Genomic DNA, 10,207 nt, shown 5'->3' on the forward strand with positions numbered 1-10,207 from the left:
TACTTCTGTCTCAAAGACTGTTTAGAGGGAAACAAACGAGCGTTCCAGCGTTTTCATTATGCAAACAGAAACTGAAATCAAACTTTTCATTTTGCTTTCAGTTATTGACATGATTTTTTCATAAATGTGACATAAAGGCCGTGTCACACAGCCACTATTTACGTTTTGCACACATTGCATCAATCCGAGGACTGCCTGCCTTGCTCTTTCTTGCCAGTTTTCTCGTGATACTATCTTATAATAAAACACGTTTCTTTTCTCGTAATAACACACAGTCCTTGCAGCCTTCACCTCCCCGTCATCCTGTAACATGTAGACGGCCTGATCCCTTCATTTGGTCACTGATGAAAATGACAACCACAGGATCACTGAACTGTAGCCGCGCCAACCTCTTCCTTAAATGATGATGACTCATTTGGGGGCTCTTATTAGAACAACATTTAAAGTAATCAATTATACATTGATCAGCTCTTTAGGTGTTCGATACTTTCTCTGAAAAACTGCTTTGTTTTGCTGCAGATTGTAGGAAAATGGAAGAAAAAGTATTTTCTTTGTTACCCCGTCAATAAAACATGTCATTACGAGAAAAAAAACTTGTTTTCTTGCAATTATGTGACAGTAGATGTCACCAGAAAAACGTGTGTGTGTGTGGGGGGGGGGGGGGGGGGGGTCAAGGTGTGCAAGGCATGCAAACTCCACACAGAAAGGGCCCAGTTGGTGTTTGAACCAGGACCTCTCAGTGTGAGGCAGGAGTGCAAACCGTTACACCACCTAGCAGACGGCATACATTTCATGCTGCACATATTAGAAAATAAGCTCCTCCCAGCAATCACAATGAGAAGGGCTTCCCAGGGGTCCAGCCTTAAAGAGACAAAGGAGCGACCTTTTTAGCAGCAGCAGAAAACCAGGATGGACGGGGTTAAGCAAAGCCGGCGATGGTGGAAAGAAAAAGGTGTAACTGGAATATTTCTGTAGGCGAGTCCAGAATCGAACCTCATCCTCAGTTTAGCAGAAAAGGGGATAGAATGATGGCTTCGGCTTCAGAGCCATTGAGAAATATTGTCCGTAACTGGGAAATGAGATTCCAAAACTTTCTGAAAAAACAGAGCCCCTAAAAATTCCTTAAATTCTCAAAAATTTAAAAATGTTAAAAAATCTGCCAAAAGGGGTAAAAAAAAAGGTATTTTCAAGAGGAATTCTTATTTTAAAAAAAGTCACAAAGACACGTTCTTTAAACTGATATTATTCTGCCATTGGAAAACTTTATTGATAAGATTATTTTTCTTGCAAGACAGAAAACAAGATAATCTATCTTTAAACTAGAGTCTTTTACTTTCTTAAGATTTAGTTTTTGATTCACAGTATAGAGGGTTGGGCCGAGCACTGAGCCCTGAGGAACCCCATATTTGACATTATGAGGTAAGGATCCAGACATTTCAAACTGATGAATGCATTAAGGCAATAAATCAACGTTTACTATAGAATATATAGTATAGATGCGTCTGTTTGGTTGGGAAGTCAAATCTATCAGTCTAAATTCCAGCTTTTTGTTCAAACAAGAGTCTCAGGACATCCATCAGCACAGCTGCACTGTAGAGTCCGCCCAGCCTAGATGAAACGCGGGACACACGGGTTCTGTGAAGATGGTGCTGAAGGTGTGAAGAAGGGTCAGAGAGCCACAGGAGACGCTGTAGAAGGAGAGCTTCCCGGCAGACCAGTCCAGGAAAACCCCAACTGTGCTGTTGGGTGCGACTGTCACATCGACCTTCACTCCACAGTGCAGAGCCCAGCACTTGTCTTTGTTACAGCTCAGAGCCCACGAGGAGTCATTGTAGCCCAACGAGCAGTCCTGACCCTCCCCCTTCCTGCCCATTTGTTTGTACGCCACTCCTATTCTGACCGGACCACTCCATCCAACCTCCCAGTAGCAGCGTCCTGTCAGGGCCTCCCTGCACAGCACCTGTCTCTGGAAATCAAACCTCTCCGAGTGATCCGGGTACGGCAGCTTTGTCCAGCGTCTTGCTTTCCTATTTCCGTCAGACAGTGAGAGGTCTTTGTGTGCTGTGTTGGGATCCAGAGTGAGTTCATCCATGAAGTCTGAAAATAGATAAAAAAAAATGTAAGAGAAGAGATTTAAACAAATCAGAGGGTGAACCGCTGATCACTTACATTTCTTTGGACTAGGCTGGATCCGGAATACTCGGCACTGATCCACACTGAAAAATCCAGAACACAACTTTTTTGGGAAGCTGAATTACACAAAATATTTTTATGATGCTCTTAAAATTGCCCCACTCTGAGGAAAAATGTCTTTTTGCTGTTTAAAATGTGTTCTTGTGGCATTTTTCGGATGATGAGGAACATTTCTAAAGAAAAACTGAGCTTAAAACGTCATTTCTGGGTTTTCTTCTTTCAAATGGTTGTGAATCAGGAGTAGATTTAAAAAAGGCTGTTTAAAAAAAATTATTTGTGATGTAGAAAATATGCAAGGCGGATCAAACGCTCTATTCTGATGCATCAACTTGCAGACAAATAGATCCATGAACGTCTTATTTTTCCTCGTCTGAGCTGGTATCTGACTCAAAACTGCACATCTGGATAGCTGCAACGTTGTTGACCTTTTTTGTTGCACCGCCAATTCTAGGTCGGGGGTGTGGGGGCTGTATGCTATTGGGAGAGCGTGTAAACCAATGGGTGATGGGAAGTGGGGGTTGGGCTAACTCCCTGCCAACAGTCCCGCCCACCCCTCTGAGGCAAATTTCTGACAAACTACTGCTGTTCTGTCTGATTTAAAAAACAACACAGGTTTTTTGAGTTTAGCTAAAATCAGCACAATTGTTATTAAATGAACAATGGGAACGCTTTTAAAGTAGATCAAAGATGACCGCAGTGAGTCATTACATCACACTTCATATAAATCATTCTACATATAACCCTCTTGATATGACGTCTGCCTCACTTATAGTTCAGCTTTAATACCCGAGTTTCTGCAGACTGCATTGTGGGTCTTCTTTTAGCATCTGCAGCAGCATCAGGCCTGATTCTCCAGGGTGGTTGTAGCTCAAGTCCAGCTCTTTTAGCCCAGATGAATTTAGCGCCGATGCCAAGAAAGTGCAGCCCAGCTCTGTCACCCTGCAGAAGGACAGACTTCAAAGGAAAACAACAAGCAAGGTTACCCAGTCAGCTGATGTCCAACTAAAATAGATCGTAAACTCTCCGTTGGTGCATTTCTACACAACAGACTTACTCAAGCTTCTGGAGTTTACAATGAGGGCTCCCTAATCCGCCGGACAACTTTTTGACTCCCGTGTCTTTAAAGTCATTGTCAGCGAGGTCCAGGACTGTCAGCTCGCAGGAGGCAAAACTAATGATTGCTGCCAGCCTGTCACTGCTCTCTTCTGTAAGGTCACAACTTCTCAATCTATCAAAAAAAAAATAAAAAAATCTAAGGCCATAAATGTCAAAGTGAATGCTGATTTGGAGAAAGAAAAAGCTGGAGTCACACCTGAGTGTCTGCAGTTTGCTGTCCCTCAGAGACACAAAGAGATGCATAAACCCTTCATCTGTGAGGTTATTGTTGCTCAGGTCCAGTTCTCTCAGCTGGGAGGACCTGATGCCATTTGGAAGTTTTTCACAGCAGGTCATAGTGAGATGACATGCATTCAGCCTGCAGCAGAAAAGGAAAGTTAACATGCAAAAAAGAAAAAGCTTCTGTAGAACACATTATTTAATTACAATTATGAAAAAAATAAAAAAAATTATTTTCATTTATCTGCAGATTTTGGAAGTTTTTTTTCTTTATAATTAGTTAATAAGGCAGAATATACACTAATAGCAGAATTTCAGAGGATAAAATAGGTCATTATTCCTCAACTAAGCAGCAATAATTCTGGCTGCATTAGTTTATAATTATGTTTGAACTCCCTGCTTCAGTAAATATTTTACATTTATATCATGCATTCAGTGGATTTTCTCTCCAGACTTGCATTCATTAAGCCAACAAAGGTAAAGACTCACTATGACACTAAAAAAAAGAGAAGCTTGTACATCTGAAGGTTTCTTCTCTTAAAAAGGTTCATCTTCCAGCTTATCACAAGTTTATCAAATGATACCATTTAACAACCTCAACAATTAAAAAGGAACAACTTTACTTTTATTATGTAAATGACATAATCTAAAATGTGGCAGTTTACATTAGATGCACGAATAACGACTAACTCTTGGTTAAAAGATTATCAATCAAAAGTTATAACCACAAATTCTAAAATAAATGAGGAAAATTGAGATATTTATCCTAAACTGAATTCGTCTTTAAAGAAATTGAAAAAAGAAAGTATCAAATTGTGTTTGTAGAGAAGCACAGAGGTGGAGGAATTATGATTTGGGCTTGTTTTCTTTGTAAATGTATGAGCCAGCTTGAGGTTCTGTCCTTCAGTGCTGTGAAGAAGGCTTTTCCAGGTTCACAAATCACCATAAACACCTTCAGCGTCACAGAAATATGTTTTCAGGAGAAGCCCTTTGAGGGTCAGCTTTCCAGGTCTCCAGGTCTTAAAAACCAAATTCAATAAAGCAAACTAAAATGTTGCCACTTAAGAAATACTAGTACTTTCCCCCCACACTTTGGTTGATGTAAAAACAAATACTTAAATATGTGAATTTTCCCACTACGAAGGAGGATTTAGCCAGCCCCCATAGAACATCAGGAACATCTGGTAGAATTTCAGAGGGGGGGGGGGGTCTGGGGGTGCTAAGAGTTTAGGATGTAAAATCCATCAGATCCCCTAAAATGCTTTGAAAATCATCATATCAATTCATTTAATCATTTCTTTTGATCCATGTGACATTTTCTTCTAAATTTAATAAGAAGCGTCACACAAAAGCTGTGGAATTTTGCAAGCCAACACATTTTGGTGGGTGGGTGGGTGGTGGTGGGGGGGTCACTGGCATTTAGCGGGACATGCCCCCCCCCCCCCCCCCCCCGTTCCATACCTATATCTGACTATGGTGGATTGTATTATTGTCACAATAAACGCCTCAGAAGATGTTTATTAAAGTTATTGCAGTTTTAATCAAGCCAAGGGATGATTTTGACATTTTCAGATGTAAACATGTTAGAGGACTAAATCTTTTATAATTATTTATATGTTTTTTTATTGAGTAAAACCTATGAATAAATTATTTAGAGGTTTGAAGTTCCAGAGTAGAGTACTGGTTTGGCTGTTGATTCATCAGGTTCCTTGAGGATTATCAAGGAACCTGCAGGAACTTACTTTGCCACCTGGGCTGTTCTCATGACTGGCAGCAGCCTAAGGAGAGCCTCCTCCGACCTGCTGAATCTGCTCAGGTCAAACTCCTGCAGCTCCTCCTCTGAGGTCAGCAGAACAAAAACCAGAGTGGCCCACTGAGCAGGTGAAAGGTCAGCGGACTTCAGACGTCCTGAAACAAAGTGGCTCTGGATCTCCTGGACAAGAGAGTGGTCGTTCAGCTCGTTCAGACAGTGAAAAAGGTTGAGGCACCTGTCAGGGGATTGGCTCAGTTTGATCTTCTCCTTGATGTGTTTTTGGACCTCAGCTCTTGTCCTTTGGTGAGTTCTGTCGGTGGTCATTAGATGTTTTAGCAGCACCTGGTTGGACTCCATCGACAGGCCCAAAAGGAAGCGCAGGAAAATGTCGAAATGCCCACTCTCACTCTGCAATGCCTTTTCTATGGCTGCTTTGTACAGGTTGAGCTCTGACGATTCTCTGAATGGAAACCATCTGGAGGAGGAGGACTTTTTAACCAGAACGTTGTTGTTGTCGTTGTGGAAGGTGAGGAAAACATACAACGCTGCAAAGAACTCTTGGATGCTCAGATGCACAAAGCAGAACATCTTCTCCTGACAGAGAGTCAACTCCTCGTTGAAGATTTGTGTGTAGACTCCAGAGAACATGGACGCCTGGGCGACGTCGATGCCGTTCAGTTTGAGGTCACTCTCATAGAAGATCAGGTGACCTTTCTCCAGCTCTTTGAAAGCCAGCTTACCTAAAGCCAGCAGGTTAGCTTTGACACATTCAGCACTTGACTGTCTTCTTTCTGGCAGCCTCTTCTTCATGTTCTCCACAAACAACGACAAGAAATAGATGTACATCTGTGTGAGAGTCTTTGGCGTGTCATTGCTGTCTTTTTTTGGCAACTTTTTCTCCAGCACGCTTGCTGCTATCCAACAGAAGACCGGAATGTGGCACATGATGTGCAGACTTCTGCAGGATTTCACGTGGCTGATCACCTTCTGTGCCAACTCCCTGTCTTCAATTTTTTTCCTGAAGTATTCCTCTTTCTGTAGGTTGTTGAACCCTCGCACCTCGGTCAGGAGGTCGATGCATTCCACGGGGATTTGGCTGGAAGCTACGGGACGGGACGTGATCCAAACCAGAGACGAAGACAGAAGCTTTCCCCTGATGAGGTTGGTCAGAATGACAGCAACTGTTGCTGGCTGCGTGATCTCTGTAATGATTTCACTGTTGCGGAAATCCAAAGAGAGCCGGCTCTCATCCAGACCGTCCAGGATGAAAAGCTTTTTGATTTCATTGTTTGCAAAGATTTGTCCTTCTTTAATATCCGGGTAAAACGCTTTCAGAAGATCCTCCAGACTCAGCGTTTTCTTTTTCTGAAAATTCAGCTCCCGGAAAGAAAGCGGAAATACAAAATCTATGTTGGCATTGGCCTTCCCTTCTGCCCAGTCTACAGTAAATTTATGGATGGATACGGTTTTTCCAATGCCAGCCACCCCCCTCGTCACCACAGTTCTTATGGGGCAGTCTCTTCCTGGTTGGGGCTCGAACAGGCTATTGCAGTGGACGACTTTGTCCTGAGTGGCTCTCACTTTGGATACCGTCTCGATCTGGCGAACTTCATGCTCTTTATTGACCTCACAGCTTCCTCCCTCAGTGATGTAGAGCTCTGTGTAAATTTGGTTGAGAAGGGTTTTGCTTGCACTGCTCGTCGGGCCTTCGTGCAAATAACTGAACTTCTTCTTCAAGACCACTTTCAGTTTCTGTTGGTGTTCTGCAAACTTGTTATCTGTGAAAAAAGAAAGAATTTAAGGAACAACAGTTACATTTTTCTGATGTTAAGCAACCAAGTTGCGTTTTCTCATTTTTATTGACAGTTTTCAGGAACAGAATTCCCTCACCGGTCACCTCTGTATTACAATTGGCTGTGTTGTCTTGACTGGATTCTTCATTCAGTTCATCAGCAAAACCTGTGAAAGAAGCCATGAGGTCAAATTGCAGTTTGATTTACAAACGCTAAAAATATTTGCAACATGAATCACATTGATTTAAATGAAAAAAATGCGCCCTTGAATAAAAAAAAAGTTTTTTTTTTACATCTACTTGACAAAATAACTTTAAAAACTAAATCAAAAATCTTTTTTTTGTGATCAATGAAAAAATACCTTTTTCTCTACATGTCTTGAATTTTTACAGAATGAAATCAAGTCAAAGAACATAAAAGTACTGATTTAAATTAACGTTATTTTGCATAAAACTGATTCAGGCAATAATGCATGGTGCTAACAAAAAAACATGGAGGTGTGAGCATCATAATGTGGCAGCATGACCCTAAAAGAAGTATAAAACCACCATTATCTAGTGATTTACTACAAAAAGTTCCGAATATTATAAATCAAAATGAATTATTTTTTAAATATTTAGAGATTTTAACTCAAAAAAGGCCAATAATTGAATCCCAGTTGCCAGAACATCAATGTATCAGAAATAATCCAGCTTTTAAAACGTTTATGTTTTAAGAGTTTCTGATTATATGGAATACACCGGTAACAAAAGGTTTGCCTGGAAGGTCTCAGGCAAACCCAAATGTGATCATTTGAAGCAGATTCTGCTCACTGGTGAAAATAACGGAAGAGGGTAAAACTATTTACAAAATAAAATATACAATTACTTTCTGTAGAACTTGTATTTAATTCCCTAAATCCCCCCAAAATCCTTTATTTTTGTTATTAGTGTGTGGAACCATTTATGTATAATACTTCTACTGTAAATTGTATGTTTCTCTTCATCTACCTTGGTCTTGTTGAAAGTTGATGGTGAAGGTGCCGACTGTGGAATTGATAATGGACGGGGCAAGTATACTGCTGCCTCCATAAGCAGTAAAGATGGGCTGGAAATGATGAACTGCTGCTTGACTTGAGGAAACGGGCTCTAAAAAAAACAGCCAAGCTCAGCTTTAGCACTTGGTTACAGGATAAAATACAGTGAATGGGAAAAATCAAAAGAATTTCTGTATTTTTTTCTGTATCTGTTCTTTTTTGTGTAACAGAAGATTCCAACTCACCTTGAAACACCTCAGGTATCTGTTCAGCAACACACTCCATTTGGGTTTTTCAACACCCTTACATAGTCAGTGGATGGACCCGGTTTCAGTCACCAACTTCCTGACATTTAGAGCAACAGTCGCACACACTGCACAGAAATCGAACGTCTCTGAATACAGGACTAAAACATTAGTGCAGATGATAAATAAATGAGAAAATACTTACCAAACGTTGATGTGAACTGCCATCTGATTCTCTCAGTGTCTGATGCAAAAGTCTTTGTTTCCTGTCTGCATTTTAATGAGAAAACAGGAAGCAGCAGTTCATGTCTGCAGTCTTTTTGTACGTATTGCCAAACCACAATGGCTTCAATCTCCACAGTTCAGCAGATTATGTTTTCTTTTTCTCTCTTTCAGACAAATTTTTTGCAGTGGAAGAAGAACTTTGCTCCTATACAACAAAACATTATTTTTTCTTTATAATTACAGATCAAGCCACAAAAGTAAAATATTAAAGTCTAATATGTACGGTGCTTCATGTGTTAAATCCGGTCTGAGATATTATTATTATTATTTAAACGTAATTAATCTCTTTAAAAATTAACAGAAATGCTTTTTTGGCGCATGTCGATTAAAATTCTGATGTGAGTTAAAAAGGAAAAGAAATTTATAAAAACAAGGAAGTCACTTCACTTTTTGTCATGAGTTAAAATTTTTACTCACTAAAATTTTACTTCTGTTCAGAATTGTACTGAGTTAAAATCCACAGATGGATACGAAAGATTTGGTTGCTGGTTTTCCAAATGTCAGATCAAGTTTGCAGCCAGTTCAGGGTGTATACAGGGCCTTCTAATGGTTTTCTCAGGGAGCCTCTCAATTATGCAGTCATGACCTCTAAAAATCACACATGAATTATCAGAAATGCCTACATCCACAACAGAGCTCACCAAGGCCTTCAAGCTGTGAGTAATGATGGGATCCAGAGTGTGACCTCTGTTGTGGGTGGGCACATTGGCATGTTCGACAAAATCCAAAGCTGTTAAAATGTTCACAAAATCCCAAACGTACATTTCTGAAGGATTTTCAATGTGTACGTTAAAATCCCCTAGTTCTGGGTGTGCACTGTTAAACATCACAGCACTAAAGAACTGGAGACTATTTAAGTTGGCACAATGTGACACAGGCATATTCAACATGAGTCAAATTTAATACAGATGGTTTTATTTTAAACACAGACATCCTACAAGCACCCCAACGGCATAGTGTGCACATGCCTGCCAAACAGTATGATATAACAGATAATAAAAAATCATAGCGGTGCAGATGTCATGGCGTCGTAGACGTAGCAGACCCAGATGCTGAATCCCGGAAGAAAACTAACAGCAAGGATGACTTTAAATGGATTTATTTTACCAGAGGTAAATAAGTTTCTGAGGGGATGTGGACGTATCTCCTCCGTGGATTGAACTTGGTGTTTCCTTTGAGCTGATGCAGATGAAGGGGAGGGGGCGACACGAGGACGCGTCGAACTGTGGATCCAGAGGGAGCGAGGCTTGGGCGCTGAGGACAGCGGGACCGGCTTGAGGTAAGGCGTGGACGCCGAGGACGGCGGAAACCAGCTTGGAACGAGGCGTGGATGCCGAGGACGGCAGGACCAGCGTGGAGGGGAGGAACCAGCGTGACCAAGGTAGGAACCGGAGTGAGTATAACAAACTGGTGTAGAATTCTGGTGAAAGCTCCCTTAAGAAGACCGGCAGGATGATGAGAAGATGAGGATCAGCTGGTTCCAATCAGCAAGGTGGTGAGAGCTGTAGGAGGGGGGGAGGTGAACTGACAGGCACCGTGACAGTACCCCCCCCTCAACGACCGCCTCCAGGCGGTCCAGGACGGCGGT

The 10,207-nt window shown here is 41.3% G+C and overlaps 1 protein-coding gene across 1 annotated transcript; it reads right to left on the reverse strand.

Annotated features, from left to right (window-relative positions):
- Positions 1–1,240: 1,240 nt before the first annotated feature.
- Positions 1,241–8,656, reverse strand: LOC101157574 (NLR family CARD domain-containing protein 3). Its single transcript, XM_004080580.3, has 10 exons — positions 8,540–8,656; positions 8,335–8,462; positions 8,064–8,201; positions 7,172–7,240; positions 5,271–7,059; positions 3,506–3,667; positions 3,248–3,421; positions 2,980–3,147; positions 2,170–2,216; positions 1,241–2,097 (listed from the first exon to the last, which is right to left on the reverse strand). The coding sequence occupies exons 2-10, from the start codon at positions 8,372–8,374 to the stop codon at positions 1,577–1,579; spliced, it is 3,108 nt and encodes a 1,035-aa protein (XP_004080628.1). The 5' UTR covers positions 8,375–8,462; positions 8,540–8,656; the 3' UTR covers positions 1,241–1,576.
- Positions 8,657–10,207: the final 1,551 nt, after the last annotated feature.

The sequence above is a fragment of the Oryzias latipes genome, chromosome 19 (assembly GCF_002234675.1).
Source record: "Oryzias latipes chromosome 19, ASM223467v1".
NCBI classification, from domain to species: domain Eukaryota; kingdom Metazoa; phylum Chordata; class Actinopteri; order Beloniformes; family Adrianichthyidae; genus Oryzias; species Oryzias latipes.

What these genes read in the sequence shown, in the direction of transcription:
- LOC101157574 (XM_004080580.3), bottom strand. Translation starts at nt 8,374, where the DNA reads ATGGAGTGTGTTGCTGAACAGATACCTGAGGTGTTTCAAG. An exon ending in CAACTTTCAACAAGACCAAG is followed by an intron (nt 7,241 to 8,063) that starts GTAGATGAAGAG and finishes CTTCTTTCACAG; the next exon opens with GTTTTGCTGATGAACTGAAT. An exon ending in AGCAAACTGCAGACACTCAG is followed by an intron (nt 3,422 to 3,505) that starts GTGTGACTCCAG and finishes TTTTTTTGATAG; the next exon opens with ATTGAGAAGTTGTGACCTTA.